Source organism: Sus scrofa, chromosome 1 (genome assembly GCF_054392235.1).
Source record: "Sus scrofa isolate SSC_HxYL_T2T_F1_AM1 chromosome 1, Sscrofa_HxYL_maternal_Yorkshire_Landrace_v2.0, whole genome shotgun sequence".
NCBI lineage: Eukaryota > Metazoa > Chordata > Mammalia > Artiodactyla > Suidae > Sus > Sus scrofa.
This window is the reverse complement of record NC_139383.1, coordinates 118,646,573-118,667,668: the sequence shown is the minus strand read 5'-3', so window position 1 is coordinate 118,667,668 and position 21,096 is coordinate 118,646,573. Positions and strand designations below refer to the sequence as shown.

General features: G+C 43.8%; 1 protein-coding gene across 24 annotated transcripts in view; it reads left to right on the top strand.

The window, feature by feature from the left end:
* Positions 1-21,096, top strand: part of TLN2 (talin 2) — a 471,505-nt gene that overhangs the window by 340,846 nt on the left and 109,563 nt on the right. For all 24 annotated transcript variants that reach the window (XM_084967307.1, XM_084967304.1, XM_021094340.2 and 21 more), the window contains 7 exons: positions 465-578; positions 3,445-3,579; positions 5,698-5,826; positions 8,262-8,364; positions 18,347-18,555; positions 19,436-19,555; positions 20,574-20,771. In XM_084967307.1, the coding sequence (XP_084823433.1) occupies positions 465-578; positions 3,445-3,579; positions 5,698-5,826; positions 8,262-8,364; positions 18,347-18,555; positions 19,436-19,555; positions 20,574-20,771 (1,008 nt within the window). The remainder of the gene's footprint in view (positions 1-464; positions 579-3,444; positions 3,580-5,697; positions 5,827-8,261; positions 8,365-18,346; positions 18,556-19,435; positions 19,556-20,573; positions 20,772-21,096) is intronic.

Below are 21,096 nucleotides of genomic sequence, written 5' to 3'. Positions count from 1 at the left end.
AGACAAAACGTACCCCCCCAAAGTCAGAGATGGAGTGCTCAAGTGTGCTGTTAGTTGAGTACTTCTCTCACTATCTTCTGATCATAGGACTGAGTGAATTGAATTTATCTCCCTGTGAATTGGGTAGATTCTTTGATTCTAGGGTTTTCAACCCTACTGAGCCAGGATGGTTGAATTGCAACTGGGGAAATTGTCTTTAAGGCTGAGTGTCAGGGAATTTTCCTGAGGCTGGCTGTGTTGGGACCATGGGAGAGATGGTGCGGGCAGAGGTACCATGTTGGGACTCGGTGGGTGGCAAGGACCCGACTGGCTAAAGCTGCTGTGTGAATCTGAAGTGCTAGGCGTCCCCAGGAGTGATGGCCCATCCACAAAACACTATCACTCAGGTCCTTCCTCCCTCCCCACTGTTTTGGTAATTCACTGCCCTGGGTGTGCTCACTTTTCATTTTTATTGCTTTCTGTAGGCGGTGGCCGATCACATTCCTCAGCTGGTCCAGGGAGTCAGGGGGAGCCAAGCCCAAGCAGAAGACCTCAGTGCCCAGCTGGCTCTCATCATCTCCAGCCAGAATTTCCTCCAGGTAACACAGAAGCATTCACCTTCCTCTTTGCCAGAATCTGAACTGACTCCCTGGCCCCCACCAGTCAGGGGTGCCCTTTATCCTTACAGGAGGAGGTCACAGATTCCAGAGCTATAACAAAGGTTTTTGCAATAAACAGACTTGGAAACAGTTTCAGAGGAGGGAGATGTAGCTTGGCCAAGCAAGATCCTAATATTCAGAGAAATTGTCCCCAGCAGTTGGCACCTCATCCATGTTGCTGTCTGTGTTGCTCTTCTGTGATTGAAAATGTGTACTAAGCTGTACTTGTGATGAATAGTATAGGACTAGGTATCGCTGTAGGTTTGCTAGTTTGCAGAATGCCTCAGGCCATTATTCAGGAACGGGAGAGTGCAGCTTCACTTCAAACCTGCAAAGGCGTGGTGGTTTCTGGTGGCCGTTAGAGAAGTAGTCAATATTGGCCATCTTTGTGAGGTGAGGCTAGGTTCTTTCTTTCTTTTTTTTTTTTTTAAATAATGAAATGTGAATATTAAGTTGTAGGAAAACTCCCTTTGTAGGTACTTTTTGTTTCACATTTCTCAGCATTTTGTCTGCTTGGACCCCATAAACAGTCCATGTGGTTGGGTCAGTTTTCTTCCACCTCCCTGTCTAGTCAAATCTGTACTTATTTGTTTTACAATGTTTGGCCAATTTCTGCTGTATAGCAAAGTCACCCAGTTGTGCATATATATATATATACACATATATATATATACATACATGTTCTTTTTCTCATATTAACCTCCATCCTGTTCCACCATAAATCAACTATACTACAAAAATTAAATAAAATAAAAAAATTAAATTAAAAAAATCCTGTACTTACAGGACACAGTGATACATCTAGTTAATTCTTCACAATCCTTAGCTCCAATATTCAGGGGCAGTACATGAAGTTAGTGCTTCCTCACATTTTAACTATATACATATACAAATGTATTTATATGTGTGTGTGTATGCATATGTGTGTATGGATTCATTGGGTATAGACTGTTTTTCATGTTACCATTTATATTATGAGCCTTTATGATTTTGAGTCAGTATCTCCTATTTCAGTGTTTAGCTCCTCTCCCATCACTGGACATTCAGGTCAGGTTGTTTTCAGTTATTTGCCATCATAAACAACCTGTGATATGCTTTAAAAAAAAAAAAAAAGTCTTAGCATGTGCTCCAGTCTCCGTGCCCCTCTTGAATTGTTTTCTTAGGATAAATTTCAAATAAATTTCTAGGAACAGCATTGCAAGCAGCTGCTTTTTGCCTTGGGGACATTGAGAATTGTGGCTTGGACAAGGTGTCTTTTGATGTGGGTGCTGAGAGGGCCTGGGGCCATGTGTGTTGTCCCCCCGCCAGCAGGATTGGAGGGTGTTATGCCAGAGCAGTGCAGATGTGTTCCAGGGCTTACTCTGTTCTTCTGATTTTGCTACCTAAGACACACCAGATTTTTACAAGAATAAGATCAGAGTTGGAAAAAAAATAGAAATGGAATCAGCAGATCTAAAAGTTTTAAACTTTTTAAAAAGTTGACATTTAAAATTGTCTTTAGATATTTGGTAAAATTGACCTCCCAGAAGGATGAATGAATCTCAGTTTACAACTAGCAATATATGGAGTGTACTTTTTAATACATCTTTCCCAAGTTGGCAAATCAGTCATTTAAAAATGCTTTTGCCAATTTGCTCTGTAAAGTTTTTATCATTTGATTTTGATTTTCACAGTGTTCAACAGTTTTCATGTTTCAGTTACTTGTTTTTTATTATGTGAACTTGTCTATTTATGCTTTTTGTATACTCATGCTGATTTTTCTTATAAATTCTCATGACTTCTTTAAATACTGACATATTAACCTGGCTGCGCCTGTAGCATATGGAGGTTCCCAGGCTAGGGGTCAAATCAAAGCTGTAGCCTCGGCCTACACCAAAACCACAGCAACGCCAGATCTGAGCCACGTCTGTGCCCTACACTGCAGCTCATGGCAACACCAGATCTTAACCCAATGAGCGAGGTCAGGAATCAAACCTGCATCCTCTTGGATGCTAGTCAGATTCGTTTCTGCTGAGCCATGAAGGGCACTCCATGTCCTTGATATTTATGATCTGGCAATTAAATTGTCACAACTAGAGCAGTCGTATAGCATACATAGTCAAACCCTCAAAATAATATATACTTTCTGATTGGGAAACTCAATTTTTAAGAATTTACTCAAAAAACTGTGAGCGTGTACAAAATTTTAGCTAGGAAGTATTTATCATATCATCGTTTATTATAATTGAAAACATGGAAACATACTCAATACAGGATTGAAAGGTGATAATAGATGTGTGCACTGGAGTATTATATAGCAATCAAAAAGATGGAATATGTGAAATAAAGAGATTGAAAAACAGAGTAAGTGGCATGATCTTATTTTTGAAAATACACATACCTGCACAGAGACACCCAAGCATGGTGAAATTATGCTGAATTCTGATATGCGAGAGGTCATTTGTTTCATTTTATTTCATTGCGTTTTTCTAAAAAGACTATTAGTTATATTTCAGACACAGATTAAAAAGCTATTCTAAGAAACACATAGTTAATAAGCTCAAGTCTGTTGTCAATGAGGATTTCAAGCCACACTCTCCCATTTTAACTCCTCACTCCACCCCCAAAGACACATACTTTTTCTCTCAAACATTCCTGGAATGTACTGCCCTAGAATATCTGATTTGGGGGAAACTAGATGGTTTTAATATTCCTTGTTTTAGGGCAAAGTATGTTCTGACTGATATTACAGCACTGCCATTCCGGTCTCGACTCTCTGACTCTTGATACCTGGCAGCTGTCTTATGCTCTGCTCATCTCTCTGCAGCCTGGAAGCAAGATGGTGTCCTCTGCCAAGGCTGCAGTGCCCACCGTGAGTGACCAGGCTGCTGCCATGCAGCTGAGCCAGTGTGCCAAGAACCTCGCCACCAGCCTGGCGGAGCTGCGTACTGCCTCGCAGAAGGCAAGTGGACCCTTGGCAGGAGTGGAGCTTTTACGTGCTTATGGCTGGTGTGACCTGGGCACTCGCTCCCTAGGGCCTGAACACCGACTCCTGGCATATTTCTTGGCCTCATTGCCCATTCCATTCTCTTGACCATTACCTCTGCCTGTGCGGATTGGCTTTTACCACTTTTAGCTGCTATGTTATCCCCTGCTGGTTACCCATGACTTTGGGAAACTCTGTTAGTGGCATACCTCCCCTCCTCCCCTATCCTGGACAAGCAGTGGTCTGCGTATCAGTCTTAGGGGAGACTGGCCGTCTGTTTCTTGGTGCCAGGTAAACTGTGGGTAAAGGAAGCGATCATAGCTTCCAGGTATCAGCTTAGGAACCTAAAACAAATGATTTAGGCAGCAGATCTATTTCAGAGGATCATTTATGTGATCTTTGCCCTGAAAGGTTTCCGTATCTTAAATGGGAGTATTTCCCTTTACAAGATCCTCAATAGAACAGAATGGGGGATTAATGAGTTTCTGTCTCTGGAACCTATTAATTACCTCAGCGCCTCATTACTGTACTGTTTGATGTGGGATTAGCATGAAGTTCTGGCATGAATTCATTTCCCCTCATTGTGACGATCTCTTTATAGAAACAGACAGCCTCACACATGAGCAAAGAAGAAGGTTAGAAGCTCATTTGAATTTGTAATATAAACAGTGCATCGCATTGCCAACGAAAAATATCCAGAGTTTTGATTACTGCTAATACCAAAGTTATTTTGAGCTCTGTTTCTCAGAGGTCCTGGAATCGTGGGGAGGCACTGAGAATGGAGGTTCCTGGGCCTTGCCTCTGGGCACCGAAATCAGAGTCTCTGGGCATAGAGCCCAAACATCTGCATTTTAGCAAGTTTCCTCAATGACTCTTCAACACACCCACTTCAAACAACTGCTTTGGAGTAATGAGCCCAAAAGTGGGGCTGGAAGATGACTGTTCGCTGGGTTCAGGAAGACTCTGTACGAACTCTTAAATATTTCTGTATATAGTATAAGGGTCAAGAGCGCAGGATGCAGAATCAGACCACTTGCACTCAAATTCTGGCCTTGCCTTTGACCAGTTTTGTGACCTGGGCAGGTCTCTTGGCCTCAGTGTCCTCACCTCGTAACACTGGCACATAGAAATCAGTCCCATAGTGTGTACTGCTACTGTTGTAACTGTTATCTAAAAAGGAAAGACGCATGGCTCAGTGGTTAATGAATCAGATGAGGAACCGTGAGATTGCAGGTTTGATCCCTGGCCTTGCTCAGTGGGTCAAGGATCTGGCATTGGTGTGAGCTGTGGTGTAGGTTGAAGACGCGGCTCAGATCCCGTGTTGCTGTGGCTGTGGTGTAGGCCGATGGCTACAGCTCTGATTAGACCCCTAGCCTGGGGACCTCCATATGCCACGGGTGGGGCCCTAGAAAAAGACAAAAAAATAAATAAATAAAAAGGAAAGAAGTTAAGGTTTACCTGTATCTAATATACTTATCAATCATCATCCATGTATAATTTATTAACGTGTGTGTTGGGGATGTGGGATCAGAGCATATGGAGACCAGTGTTCTAAATGACCATGAAGTAGTTTTTAAAACAATTTTATTTTACTTTTTTACTAAGAAAAATCTTTCCTAATCTTAGTATGGAAAGATGCTGGTTTATAATCTAGATATTTGTAAAGGCTGATAGAAGCTTTACTCTAGAATCCTGGGTTTACTTGTTAGTTCATTCATTCCTTCATTTACCACATGCTTCCCAAACTTCACTGTGCACAGGTACTGTGCTAGGTACCCTACGTCTAGAACGCAGACACAGTGAATAAGGATCCTCTTAGCCTGAGAGGCAATACATTTTATCTGGAAACAGCTTCAAGGAGACTTTCAGTAGGTCCAGTTAAGAGACACACATAATTGATTACTTAGGGAACTTAGGACTCAGGTCCTAATGGAGCATAATTTTGTGCCCTCAAGAAATGCTTGCTACCCTTGTGTCCTATGGCTAGATTTGGAGTCATTGCTTATGTCCAGAAAGGCATTCAGATATCACAAGGTACTGGGGACAGTTTTCCCAAGCAGACTCTTGTGCGCATAATCCCAACTCTGTTGACAGGCCCACGAAGCCTGTGGTCCCATGGAAATCGATTCCGCTCTGAGCACCGTGCAGACCCTGAAGAGTGAACTGCAGGACGCCAAGATGGCTTCTGTGGAGAGTCAGCTCAAGCCCCTCCCTGGGGAAACGGTAGGGGTGCTGGAGGCTGCAGGAGGCTGGGGCTCTACCTTCTGTTTGGTGTGTTGAGGCCTTTTTAGAAGTTGGGGGTCAGTGTGCCTCAATTTTGAGTGTTTTTATGCAAAGCCCTAGAGTAGCACCATTTCTTTAGAACGTGTTAAGATACAGATCACCCTGAAGGGCCGTCTGGCAGTGGGTCTATGGTTGCTCTCCTGGGGGTTAGCTGGCAATGCCCAAGCATCTGTTGTTATTCATAACAGGACACACTGGTGTGTGAGACCAGTGTGCTAATTCTGCGGCCTTTTCTGAAACGAACGTCCAGTGAAGCTGGAGGAAATATGTTTAGAACCAGGAGTTCTGGCTCCTTGGTCCAGGTTCTATCAACTAGCTCTAGGCAAGTTCCCGGTCTCCTCCATGTCTAAGGCATTTTTATCTACGAAATGGCTGGCAATGAGGTTATAAAGATAAATACAGAAAATATTTTCAACAGGCATATTTAAAATAAAAAATCACTTAGTGCAAGACACTGAAATGGGCAATAGCAAAGCACTTTAAGGTAGTAAAACCAGGTGTTCCCATTGTGGCTCAGGGGGTTATGAACCTGACTAGTATCCATGAGGATGCAAGTTTGATCCCTGATCTCACTCTGTGGGTTAAGGATGCGGTGTTGCCATGCGCTGAGGTGTAGGTCACAGACATGGCTTGGATCTGGCATTGCTGTAGCCATGGTGTAGGCCGGCTCCAATTCAACACCTAGCCTGAGAACTTCGATATGCTGCAGGAACGGCCCTAAAAAGACAAAAAAGGTAGTAAAGCCACAACAGCAAGTAGAGTGATGGCACCGGAAATCTAATTTGATCATGTTATGATACCTCCTGACGTCTGTGCCAGGGTTTTCTTGGCAAAAATTTTGTCCTCATTTGTATGTACCTCCTCTCCCTCATTACTGAACGTTGCTCATAAAATACCATATTTATTAAGCTCCTCTTGAGCAGTGTACACACACACGCAGAGTCTAGTTTTTCCTGGTGGTAACCTTAATGGACATGTTTTGTTGACCCCAGTTTGCAGCTAAGAAAACAGGTGCAAGAGGTTGTCACTGTTCTCTCCAGTGTTATATGGCACTTAGCACCTGAAGCAGGGTTTGAATCCACATCTGGGGGTCTCCAAAACCCATGCCCTTGATCCCTCACATTGAGAGCTTGACCTCTTAACTACTGCCGCGCTCTGGATGAATTAAAGCTTTTAGAATATATAGGGACTGCTGAAGCAACTCACTTACTGAACAATGCCTGGTACATGAAAAGTACTCAGAAAATATTTATTAAATCAAGCTACCGCTAATCGTGAAAACCAGGAGAGTCAGGCTCAAAGAAGTTAAGTCACTTCAGTAAGGTCCTTCAGCTAACGATAAAATCAGGACTGGCTCCTGGGCCAGCAGCTTTGCATTGTGGTCCACATGTCTTTTTCCAAATGTCTGAACTCCAGGGAGCCCATGACATGTATTCTGCCTTTACATAAACAAGTGGCCCGTTAGAATGCAGGCAACATCTTGTAATTTTGAAAGAAATCGTTTGCCCTAAAAGAATGTGTGTACGGTGTTGCATTGTTGGCGATAATGGATCAGACTCTCTTTTTTACTTGAAGGCAGTGTTGCTCTTCGGAAATATTGCGGGGTTAAAAATGCACACACTCCCTGATGTTTTTCTGAACAACTCGTAGTGTGTCCAAGAGTTCTCTTCCAAAATGTTGTCCTCATCTAGTAATCAAATAATACTCATACCCTAGGCCTTTATTGACTTTATTCTCCGAATTATTCATTCCGTTGACAAAGCAAGATGACGTGTTCGTCATGGGAAGCAAGCACTTTGCCCGTTTTCATAATCTCATTTAGCACTCCAAACCTCTATTTCTATTGCATTTCCTCCTGGTTAGAACTCCTCCCAGCATAATGATCAAATTGAACAATGTTAATGGCCCCACATGCCAGGAAGGTGGAACAGCTGGATGTCTGCCCACTTCCTGCCAAGGCATAATTAATTCTCACTAAGGATTTGTTGCAGACTTTCTGAATTAGCTTCTAAAGACCTAATACTAATAGCTACCATTTGTCAAGTACCTACATGAATTCTCTGAAAACCTTCTGAGCTAGGTGCTCTGCTCTCAGGATCCTGAAACTTGGACAGGTTCAGTAACTTACCCCCATCTCTCACAGCTAGCAACTGGGGAGAGGGTGCAGAGGGCAGGGTGTGAACTCAAGGTTTGTTTCTTCAGAAACTTGGGCTCCTTCTCCTCTATCACCCTGCATCTCTTTAGTGTCATTGCCATGTTATAATGGTGGAAAAGAGTTAAGGTCCAGAGTTTTTGATATGCATTATTTGAGGGCGAGGACTTCAGTGGATAGTTCTTTTCTTCTAAGCTCTCTTCCCTCTTGCATATTCTTGCAGCTGGAAAAATGTGCTCAGGACCTGGGAAGTACATCTAAAGCAGTAGGCTCTTCCATGGCTCAGCTCCTGACCTGTGCGGCTCAAGGCAACGAACACTACACAGGTGAGATTCGCAACCTCCCTGCTTCTGTGTGGCTAGGCGCAGACCGCTGGGCTGGTGGGGGGAGTGCATTGATTTCACAGTGAACCTGACTCTTTTATGTCAGCCGTTTGTTTTTCAAGCATTTTCCACATGCTTATTACTGGACATGCTAAGCATGCAAAGACTGATCGAACAGGATTCCCCCAACTCTTTATGGGTCACCCCTATTAGACTATAAGCAAAAGGTAATTGGAGACCTATGCAACTATGTATGAGTCTTGAAATCCCACTAAAAGGAAGAAAAATAGAAAAAGTCAAAGAGAATACAGAAGAAGACAACAAATAAGATTTCAGTGAAATTTTCAAAGGTGGAAGGAGACAGATGAGTGCTAATTGAGAGACCCGAATAAATAAAAACTGAAAGGTGTTCAGGGGTAGGGAAGGCGACCAGAAACGACTAATGGGTGCTACAGAGCTTGTACCCTAGGGACACCAAGTGGCCCTGACCCAGGAGCACTCTGTAAGGACCACCACAGGTGATAAAAGAAAGGAAATATTGTCACAGTAGGAAGTAGACATAGTAGGAAGTCTACTGCTGTCTAACATGGAAATATCAAAAAGTTTCAGTATTAACCCATGACTTGAAAATATGAAATAAATCAGAAGAGAGCTTAAATAACTGAGTGGCTCTGTACCTAAGAAATCAGTTGGGAGGAGATGGATTGTTGCTTTTGTTATAGAGTAGAACAGCTTGAGTTTTTTTTTTTTTTTCTTTTAAGATGTACATTATTGTTGAAGAATAATATATATCCTTAGGCGAGCATAAGCCCTCAATGTATGCCTTCTTGAGTGATCACAGACTGAATGCACCTGAACCCTACCCCACCCCCAAGATCAAGTAGTGGGCATTTTTGGCATCCCCAGGGGATGGCTGGCTTACAGATGTGCAGCTCATCAGCCCTCGCCTTCCAGAGATACCTGACCATTCCATTTGTTCTACCTCCTTGTCACCATCTACATTGTCAGTATTAGCTGCTCTGTTGTGTGTGTGGTAGTGTCACACTATTTAGTTTGTCTGCCCTTGAGGAACAGTGCCGTAGAAGAGCTCTACAGTTTATTGGCCTTTTGAATATCTTCTTTTGTGAAGATACCTGTTCATGTCTTTTGCCCATTTTTAAAAATTCGAGTTTGATATATTTCCTATATCTTGTGGCTTACCTTTTCACTGTCCTAAAGATGTTTTTTGATAAACAAAACTTAATTTTTTTTTTTTGGTCTTTTTAGGGCCACACCCATGGCATATGGAGGGTCCCAGGCTAGGGGTCTAATCGAAGCTGTAGCCGCTGGCCTACACCAGAGCCACAGCAACACCAGATCAGAGCTGTGTCTGCAATCTACACCACAGCTCATGGCAACGCCAGATCCTTAACCCACTGAGCGAGGCCAGGGATCGAACCTGCATCCTCATGGTTCCTAGTCGGATTTGTTAACTGCTGAGCCACAACAGGAACTCCAAAACTTGTATTTTAATATAGTCCAATTTACACATCTTTATGCTTAGTGCTTATTGTGGCCTATTTACAAGTTCGGCCTCTCGAAATCATGAAGATACTGCTTTGTTATAGTCCAGAATCATTTGTTGTTTCACTTGCTGTCTTTAGACGCACGATCCATGTGAAACTGGGTTTTATGTGCGGGCCAAAGGGGTCCTAGTGTAATTGCTTTTGCACAAGGGCATCCATTTGACCTAGCACCACTTTCTGAAGCTGCCCTCCTTTTTCTCCACTGGTCAGTGAATAAATGTACAAGTCAGCTTCTGAACTTTTGATTCTTTTTCATTCCTTTAATTGCCTATTCTTACCTTCTTTTCTTTCCTAATCACTGCAGCTCTACACTAAGTGTTAATATCCGATCATATTAAGTCCTCTGACTTTGTTGTTCTTCCTCAAGTTGGTGCTGACTTTACTTTGCATTTCCACGTAGATTTTATAATCAGCCTGTCCATTTGTACTCCCAAAAAACTCTTTGGGTTGTCTTTTTGTTTGTTTGTTTTTCGATTGGGGTTAAGCTGAATCTGGGGATAATTGACATCCTAACATTGTTGAGTCTTCTAATCTGTGACTATGGGATGTCTCTACATTTACTTAGATTTCCTTTCTCTAAATTTTTTTTATTTTTTCTTTTTAGGGCCACGCCTGAGGCATATGGAAGTTCCCAGGGTTGGAGCCAAATCAGAGCTATAGCTGCCGGCCTACACCACAGCCACAGCAATGCAGGATCTGAGCCATGTCTGTGACCTACACCACAGCTCATGCCAATGCTGATTCCTTAATCCACGTTGCCAGATCGTTAACCCACTGAGTGAGGCCAGGGATCGAACCTGCATCCTCATGGATACTAGTCAGATTTGTTTCTGCTGTGACACAACAGGAACTCCATCTCTCAATATTGTTTTATAGTTTTCTGCATGGAAGTTTTAGGTTTCATTGTAGTGTATGTGCATCATAAATCTTTTCATATCCCTTTAGTTTCAGTTTTTCTCTATGCTTGTATTTAATGTGTATGCTGTGAGTATCATGTAGTTGTTCTTTCATGGGCGGGGTTGTTTGTTGGTATGACAGTATAGTTTCCTTCAATCAGTTTTTGGTGTATTTGCATAGAATGCAACTTTTGATACATGGAGGTTTGAATTTATTGTCTTACTATTTTCTCTTTGTCCCACTCGTTCTACATTCCTTTTTCTCTCCTTTTTTGCCTTCTTTCAGATATATTTGTGTTTTTAAAATTTATTTCTCATCCCTTGGTGAGCTTGTTAGTTGTACATTCATTGCCTATTCTTTCATAATTTTTTAAAAGTATAATATAAATTGGTACATTTAGCTCTTCCTGGACAGTGCAAGATCCTTATGGCACTTTAACTTCATTTATTTTTCTTCCAACTCATTCACTGTTGTTGAGTGCCTTAATTCTATGTATATTTAACCTCCTCAAAACAGTCTTGAAGGGGTTTCATACAGTCAGTATCGGTTTAGATGCTCCCCCGTATTGATCTCTCAATTGCTGTTCATTCCTTCCTGCTTATCCACAGGCTTCCACCCAGAGTTATTTCCTTTCTGCCTAAAGAACCCCCTGCATTATTTCCTTTAGTGTGAGTTGACGGTGACCATTCTCTCTGTTGTTGTTTGTCTAAAAATGCCTTGGTTGGTCATTATTTTTAATGGATAATTTCACATATTATAAAATTTTAGGTTGGCACTTCTTTTCTTCCAGCATTTAAAGAAGTTATTCCATTGTCTTCTGGCTTCCTTTATTCTGTTGTGAAGTCAGCTGTCATTTTACTCTTCCAAAGGTAATATGGTTTTCTTTTTCCCCCCTACTACTTGTGTTCCAAATTTTCTCAGCCTTTGGTTTCCAAGCACTCTTTGAAAATACGATGTGTTTCTTAAGTCAGTTTGGGGAAAACTCTCACCCATTGTATATCTTCAGATGTTTCTTCTTCCCCATTTTGCCTCTCCTCTTCTTTGTAGAGTCCAGTTATCCCACATGGTAAACATTTTCACTGTTCTCTGTGTCTCCTATGCTTTTTTCTATATTGGCCATAATTTTTCTTCTTTATGCTGTATTCTTTGTTTTCTTCAGCTCTATCTGTGGCTCACTATTCCTCTATTTAGTTCTGTCTGTTCTTCTTTCAACCCCTCATCTTGACTTTTTAAATTTTTTTTTCACTTTTTAGGGCCGCACCTATGGCACATGGAGGTTCCCAGGCTAGGAGTCTAATCGGAGCTGCAGCTGCCGGCCTACACCACAGCCACAGCAATGTGGGATCTGAGTCACATCTGTGACCTGCACCACAGCTCATGGCAATGCCAGATCCTTAACCCACTGAGCAAGGTCAGGGATCGAACCCTCAACCTCATGATTCCTAGTTGGATTCATTTCCACTGCACCACAATGGGAACTCTAAGTTTTTAATTTTAAAAGTCATGTTCTTCAGGTTTTTTTAAAAAAAATTTTTTTTTGGCTGCTTCTGTAGTATATGGAAATTTCTGAGGCAATCTACACCACAGCTGAGACAACACTAGATCCTTAAACCATTGCCCTGGGCTAGGGCTCAAACCAGCACTGCCACGGAGACAATGCCAGATCTTAACTCACCGCACCACAGCAGGAACTCCCATATATTTCAATTTTATAATAACTTTTTGATGGTTTGTTTGTACTTTCCATTTCTCTGCTGAAATTCTCTATCTAGTCCTCTAACTTCTTCAACATATTTTCCCCAGTCGCTTAGAAGTCCAGGTCCAATATTTCCAAATATCAAAATCACCTATAGATGTATTGTCTTTTTTCCCCCCTTAGTTTTCAGCTATTGATCTTGCCTCCTGATGTTTGATATTTTTTAACCTAATGCTAATCATTGGTATTTACATTGTAGAGATAATTGCATCTCTAGATTATATTTTCTTTCCTTCAGGGATGATTATTTTATTTTAACAAGTGGTTAAGAAAGGAGCAGATCACCATAATGTGAGTAGGATTGAACTGACTGGATATTGGGAAGTCCATTTCCAGTTTACCTTTTAGGATGTAGCCCTTTGTGCCTCCCATGCAAAAATCTGTGGTGTCTACCAGGGCTCTTCTGATTTTTTATCTTTCCAGGCCCATGTGATTTCAGGAAGTTTCATTCAGCCTCTCAGCTTCTGAGCAACAGTGTACAAATTAGAAAATACCTTGAGAGCAAAAGCAGCGTTAGGCTCACTTCTCTGTATTTCCTTTCTCTTCAAGATCTTGGCTCTCTTCACCTTGGCTCTTTGGCATCTAGTGCCTTCAAACAGCTGTTTCATCTATTTTTCCCCCCAGTGTTTCTAGTTGTTTCTCTCTGGAGGACGGTTCATCTGCAGTAAGTTATTCTACCATTGATATGAGGAAAATCATCTTTGATTTTTTAAAAAACTATGTATATTACTTTGAAAATAAGAGCTCATGGGAGCACAAAAAGTGTTATGGCGTAGTGTCATGTAGGACCTGCAAGAATAAGAATGTACAATTCTGTCCTTGTGAGAGGGTAAGGGAAAGTTTCAAGGCAGAGCTGACATCTCATCAGGGTTTTAAGGATTATCACGACTCACTTAGCATTCAAGGAGAAGGAAAATTATATATACATTCTTAAAAGCGTAGGGCATATGAGAGATTTCATTTCAAGTATTCCACACATTGCTGAAATGTTGCCAGATTTTGCGCAGATGATGAAATGGAGTTTTAATAAAGGACAGACTGCTTTACAAGTTGCATCATCTGATGCTGATAACATCCAGGATGACAGACTGTCTAGTTGTGTCTGAAAAACAGCCTAGAAGTAGCCCCATTTCATTTTGGCAGGCAGGCACTGACTAGGTGCTGGTGGACTTGGGAACAGCATATGTGAAGTCTCAAAGGCAAGAGAGAAGGCTGATTAAATGACCTGAGAAAGATCCAAGTAAGGGGGAAGGAGGTAGGGCGTGAGGAGGTGATGCTGGAAAGGTAGGCTGGGGTTAGATCCTAAAAGGCCTCATAAGCCAATTTAAAGAAGTTGAAATTTAACCTCAGAACATGTGGACATACTGAAAAGTTCGCGTTCATGGATACCATCTCTATTGCCCTTTAACTGGGCTTGCCCTTCCTCTCATGTGTGGATAAATTAGAGGGAAATAAAGTTGGAGGCAGAGAGACCAATGAGAAGACTGTTACACTCATCTACATAAAAGATGATGGTGACCTTTAATGGAGATGAAAGGCTGGATTAAAGAAATAGAGACCTGATGGTTGTTAGTGACGGGTTAGAAGTTGGCAGGGATGGGAGTAGGGATTAACATGGACAGGTCTAAGTGTTCAGTGTGATGGCGAACGGAGTATTGTATGAATCCCGGTGATGGAAACAAAGGGTCATTGGAACACAGTTGAGAGGTCTTGTGCTAGAGCTAAATATTTTTAAATGTGTAATAAAATGATGATGGAAACCCCAGGATAGAGAAGTTTGCGTAAGGGCGAGTGGTAGAGTGAGAAAGTTTTTTATCAGATATGATTTCAAGGAATCCAAATATTTAAGGAGAAGGCTGAGCAATAGAAATCTTTGAAAGGAATGAGACCATGCAGTCTTAGAGCAAGGAAACTAGAAGAGAGGGGTGTCTCTTCATTCAAAGGAGTAATTGCTGCCCAGAAAGTCACTTAAGAGAAGGACTTAAGGAATATCCATTGGCTTGTGGAGAAACAAGGTGACTGCTCTCCCTGTTGAAGGCAATTTCACGAAAGTGTGAGGGAGAGTGGGTGGGAGGCAGCGAAGAGGGCGTTTGTGCCGACAGCCTCTTCCTGGGAGTCAGTTCCCTTGTCCACACTTGAAGTGTGTGGGATGTTCAGAAGTTACACCTGAGCTGCCCCTGGACCAGACTCTGATGCAGATGTCTCTTTGGCCAGTAAAGTATTCAAAGTGCATTTCTTTTCAGCTGAATACAGTTATTGAGACAAGAACCCTTTCCAGGTCCTTTGGGACAGATGAAAAAAAATCTCTCATACCTGGTTTTTACCTTGTGGGTTTGATATGTGGTCTAATACTGTCTACACACAATCTGTATGAATTCCAATCTAGGATAACTACCATTACCAAGCATTCCCCTGTATTTCTTGGGTTCAAGATGTCTCCTTTATGCTCCATTGCTGAGTATAATTTAAGATCTAGATGGCAGGAATAGTGTGGACATAATCCCTGTCACCCAAGGGTTGTGGTTACTGAAACAGTAGTCTGCTTCAGTGTTTCCCACCGGCAACTCTGGTGTGTTTTGCACCCTTGATGACAAGGATGCTTTCTTACCAGAAAGGTCGTGATCCCTGAGGATCCTCATCATTACCACTGAGGACATTATTGTGACTTTAGCCATATGGAGCCTTGGATATTCTTTGGCTCCCTGGTATCTGGTGGCCTGCTTTAATCCTTTGTTGGTGTGGCTTCCACTTTCTGGGAAACTTGATCCCTCCAAAGAGGATCCTTTACGTGCCTTAAGATTTCAGGGCAAGTCCTCAGCAGAAGGCATTTGGGGTGTGTCTTGTGGCTTTTGGAATTCTGGTTTCTGCCTTTTGGAAGAATTGTCTGGGTCTGTAAAAGGTTTTTCAGTAAATGAGTTTTGCATAATTGTGACTTGTCTAGTTAGATTCAATAAATGTTTTATGCTTCCAAAATCATGGTACTCGGGTAGAAGTAGATTCAAGGGTCCACATGGGCGGTTCCCCTGGTGGCTTAGCGGGTTATGAGCCTGATGAGTATCCATGAGGATGCCGGTTCTATCCCTGGTTTCGCTCTGCAGGTTAAGGTATTGCCATGAACTGTGGTGTAGGTCACAGATGTGGCTCAGATCTTGCATTGCTATGGCTGTGGTGTAGGCTGGCAGCTGCAGCTCTGTTTTGATCCCTGGCCTGGGAACCTCCATATGCTGCTGGTACAGCCCTAAAAAGCAAAAAAAAAAAGAAGGAAGAAAGAAAGAAAAGGGAGTACACATGGTAAGTGGGAAGGCAAGACAAGAGGTCTAGTAATCATAGCCTTAAACTTCACATGCTGAGAGCTGTGATCTCAGCTCTCCTGAAACCTGAGGGAAGCTGAGGCTCAGAGAGAAGACAGCAGTCTAGGCTGCACAGCTCAGCAGCAGAGCTGGGCGAGGTCTTACTCACATCCATTGCCCTTCTGAGCAAGGACATCCTTTCACCCTGTGCCAGAAGCTTCAACATAAAATGCAGTGACTCTTCCACTTGGCTTGTTTCTCTCCTTCACCTTGGCTTTATTTATCTCTGTGTTTTCTCCTTTGCCATAAAAAACACTTTGTTTAAAATGCAGTCATTCCACATTCTGCGCTTGGAAGTGCTGTGTGATAAATGGGAGATTGGCAGCTTTGTAATTTGCCTTGATTAGATTGTAGAGTTATGTTGCAGCTGTGTGACTTCCTAAATATTTACCGACAAGCCAGTCTGCAACATTGCACAGTTGCTTTATGGATCTCGGGCCTTTCTGCCTCTTTACTGTAGTACGGTGCCTTGTCCTCAGTAAGGAGAGGATCTCCTGCTGCATCTGTGCCCACTCCGCTGAGGCACCGGGAATGAAGGCCATGCTTCATGCCTGGAGGCCATCCAACCGAAGCTGTTGGATAATAGTCACCTCGAAGTGAGGTGGGAGATAAATGTATCTGTGCACTTCTCATGCAGATGTTATATGTTCTAATAAGAATCCCTCATGCTTCTTGCTCCTAGGGAGCACTGTACACAGTCTGATCCCAAAGTTAAGAAGCCAGGAAACCTCAGATCTAAAAGCGTGTCCATAGACAAGATGCTTCTCAGTGCTGGGCCTCATCCAGTGCTTTTCAGCATTGGATGAGATGACCTTTGAGGCTGGCTTGTTCCGCAATTCCAGGGTTCTAGGAGCTTTGTGTTACAGGCCTGGTATTTCCAGCCTTTATCCTTTTCTCGGGTGTGCCAGGCACTAGGTACCATGTAGGAAGACACCTCTTCTTCTATCGAGGTGTGTTGTAGTCTTTAAGATTTGGTGATAAACTATTATCTTTAGAGGAGATTTAAAGATGAGCAGGCACTTCTCAAAAGAGGATGTCCAAAAGGCCCTGAAATGTCTGAACAAGCGCTCAACATCATTGCTCCTTAGGGATATAAGAATTAAGCCTCAGTGAGATGTAGCTGTACCCCCACCAGAATTGGCCACAATAAAATAAATAAATAAATGAAGGAACAGTGGCAAGTTTGGGCCAGAATGAAAAGCAACTAGCACTCTCATACTGTGCTGGTGGAATGTATAATGTCAAAACCATTCTGAAAAAGCGTGGTAGTGTCCTCCAAAACGAAATAAATATACACTTACTTTATGACCCTGCAATCCAGCTCTGAGGTTTAAATCCAAGAGCAATGATGCCATATGTCTAACTAAATGTTGGTACAGTAACTTTCCCAGTAACTTTATTCCTAATAGCCCATGCAGGAAGCAGTCCAAATGTCCAGCTACAGAAGAAAGATAAATAAAGTTTGATGTGTTCTTATAATGGAATACAATATAGCAAGAAAGAATAAACTGCTATGGGTAACAGCATGGGTGAACCTCATGGCATTATAGTCAGAGGAAGAAACCAGACACAAGAGGACACATTCTGTATGGTTCCATCAACATGGAGTTAAGAACAGTAAAACTAGCCCATGGCAATAAAAGTGAGAATAAGGATTACTTCTGGTGTGAGAGGATACTGACTGGGAAGGGGCACAGGTCATGGATATGTCCTATGTGTCCATCTGGATGGTAGATGTGTGTACATATACGTTTGTGGAGATTGAGTGACTGCCCAGGTAGACTCATTCACTTCAGTGCATATAAGTTATGGCCTGATGAAAACAACTGAAAATAGAAGTGAATTTGGATGATTTATCCTTGAGTTGGATGCTATGCACTTCATATTTTAGGTCTGGGAACAGGTGGGGCAGTGGGAGTGGCAGGAGCCAGAGGGGAAACTTTTTTTTTTTTTTGCTTTTGCTGCACTTTGGGCATATGGAGGTTACCAGGCTAGGGGTCTAATTGGAGCTACAGCTGCTGGTCTATGCAATGCGGCATCAGAGCTGCATCTGCAGCCTATACCACAGCTCACAGCAATGCCGGATCCTTAACCCACTGAGCGAGGCCAGGGATCAAACTCAGATCTTCATGGATCCTAGTCAGGTTCATTAATGGTGAGCCACGAAGGGAACTCCCAGGAAATCTTTTTGCACTTGGCATTTGTTGTGACATCTCTCTTGGGGCAAGGCAGAGCCAGCGGTAGAGGCTACTTCTTTGAGAAGCACTTCACTTTATAAAAAATATTTCAGAGCCCACCTGTTCCAGGTACCGTCTGAGGATTCTCTTCTTTCTAGGAAGCTAAGAGGCTTACTCCCAAGAAAAGGTTGGACTTTTAGATGAAATCTAATAGAAAGTCTGGTGGGTTTTTCTCCACAGGGGTGGCTGCTCGAGAGACGGCCCAAGCTCTGAAAACGCTGGCCCAGGCCGCCCGGGGAGTAGCTGCATCTACGAGTGACCCCACGGCCGCACATGCCATGTTAGACTCCGCTCGAGATGTGATGGAGGGCTCAGCCATGCTCATCCAAGAGGCCAAACAGGCCCTGATTGCACCTGGAGATGCCGAGAGTCAGCAGAGACTAGCCCAGGTGAGGCCCGGCACTGGCAGTCGTGGTCATCGTTAAGATGGACATGTTGACGGGCTGTCGCCTGGTGGGAGCACTTTCGTAAGCCTTGCCTAGCAGCCTCCATAACGTGATATCTGCTTAGCTGAGTTAACAGAATGTGTGGGGGGCTTCAATGAGACCTGCCCTTGGAATTGGAAGAGCCCGGACACAGCAGGTTTGTTTCAGGCCTGCGTGTGCCTACCTACATCCTTCTTCCTGGCCTGGGACAGGAGGTAGATATACTTGGTGTAGCCACTCAGCATTTTTCACTCTGTCTAGTGCCTCTTCAGATGAGTCTTACCCGAGAGTGCAAACAGGGTGCCTCACACATCCTTAAAAGGCAGCATGTGGGCACATCTGAGTTGGTCTAGAAGTGCTCAGAGCATCCCGCCTTCCCCTGGGCAGGGGGTTGGGTGGGATGGCACCAGAGGGTCACTGAGCAGAAACCCACTGCAGTCCTGGAGAACTGGGACCCCAAGGACCTTCTACCTCAAGACTTCTGCAGGTCTCTCAAGACAGGAGCTGGTTCTCTTTGTCTTGGTATTGGATGTCTTTGTTTTAGAGCCTGACAACACATGGGAGAGTCATGTGTTTGCGCCACAGTCACGACTTGGCCTTGCCTTGGGGAGCAGGTGGGGTGTGCTGTGTCACTATGTCAGACCCTGTGCCAAGACAGGATGTTAACCCCAGCGAGAGGCCCCGATGAGCTGATTGAGTGGTAAACAGTGTCGGTGTGTGCTGGCGGATCATTTCCCGATTTTTTTAGCTCTGCGTACTGTCACTGCTCATTCCCAACACAGGTGCCAAATTATTTGCTCTGGAAACTGCTTTCTGATGGGCCTTTCTCCCTCTGTGTATTCAGGTGGCCAAAGCCGTCTCTCACTCCCTGAATAACTGCGTGAATTGCTTGCCTGGGCAGAAGGATGTGGACGTGGCCTTGAAGAGCATTGGGGAGTCGAGCAAGAAGCTGCTGGTGGACTCGGTGAGAGCTGTAGGCTTGGGAAGGGGTGCCTGGGGGACTGGGTTTTCCTGGAGTCTTTTCCCCTCCCTGGGATCCCTGAGCAGCCTTAATCTCAGGAGTCCTTTTTTTTTTTCCTGCCGATTCACCTTTTCCTTGTTTTGCTTTCTATTGAGCATAGTTCCCGGGTGTAGAGCTTCTAAAGTTTCCTCTCTGTCTTTGAGACCATGTTGCTCCTTGCTCTCAGGTCACCCCAATGAACAAGAACAGAGGGTATGTGATGGTTGAATTTCTGACGGGGGCATTTTAGGCTGTGATGGGTGATAAAGGGACACACAGATCCAGAACTCCCTGAGAGAGTGAGTAGCCTGGAATTTCACTCTGGGGCCTGTTCCCTTCCCTGTTCTGTGAGTCCCTTTTTGGGCTCTTGTCCTCATTCATCTTTGTTTCTTCACCTCCTCGTGCCTGGCACATACCAGGTTTGCAAGCCCTGGGTGTGTTGTGACTCAGAGTCTCTCTTGACTCTCTGGATCTTTTCACTTTTCTCTAGTTCTGCTAGCGGCACTTCTGAGAAGGAGCTGTTTTGTTAGCAAAGACCACTGATGAATAAAAGAGGTGCTATTTTTTGTGGGAGAATAGGATTTAAGATTTAATAGCATCCGACGTTTAGTTCCAAAAGGCAGAACCTCTGAGAGTTCCCATGTGAGAGAGCCTAGGTAGAGGGCGGTTCGGAGAGTGGCTCCTGGGCTCAGGTTGTCCAAGTGGGAGCTCCGGCCCTGCCCCATAGGAGACCAAAGGCCCTGAGGCAAGCTGTGCTGGTCATTGCTCCACCATGCAGCCCTGACTAGGTGCTCAATAAATTCAAGCAAAGAAGTCAGTGTATATACATGGAAGGTCAAACTTAATATGGGCTCAAACCACATCTTTTAGTCCATGTGGCTCACAAATGCATCCCGGGAGAGTCCTCCTTCCCTCTGCAACATCTGCCGTTGTTTCTCCTACGCAAAGTGAAACTTGTGCCATGTGCCTTCTCTCCCATCAGTTACCTCCGAGCACGAAGCCTTTCCAGGAAGCCCAGAGTGAACTGAACCAAGCAGCGGCTGATCTGAACCAGTCCGCAGGAGAGGTTGTCCATGCCACCCGGGGCCAGAGTGGAGAGCTGGCTGCAGCCTCCGGGAAATTCAGTGATGATTTTGACGAGTTCCTCGATGCCGGCATTGAGATGGCAGGCCAGGCTCAGGTGAGGGTGTGGTCGTTCTGTGGAGCTGACCCTTTGCTGGTGACGCCGGTGGGCTGTCAGCCTCTGAGGCCAGTTGGCAGATAGCATCGGGGAAGCTGTAAGCTGCCCTACCTTGACGTTGCCTTTGCTTCTTGGAGAGCTCCATGACCCCCCGGGAAAACGGCAGGCCCACTGACTTGACTATCTTATTGTGTGAAGTGCCTCCTGGGTTGATGAGAACTTTCCCTACAATCCTCCAACAGAACTCAGGGTTTCTCTGGGTTTTGGAGGGAGGGCAGCCCTGCATCCTATACTTTAAATGTGGTGTAATGGAGTTAAAACTCAG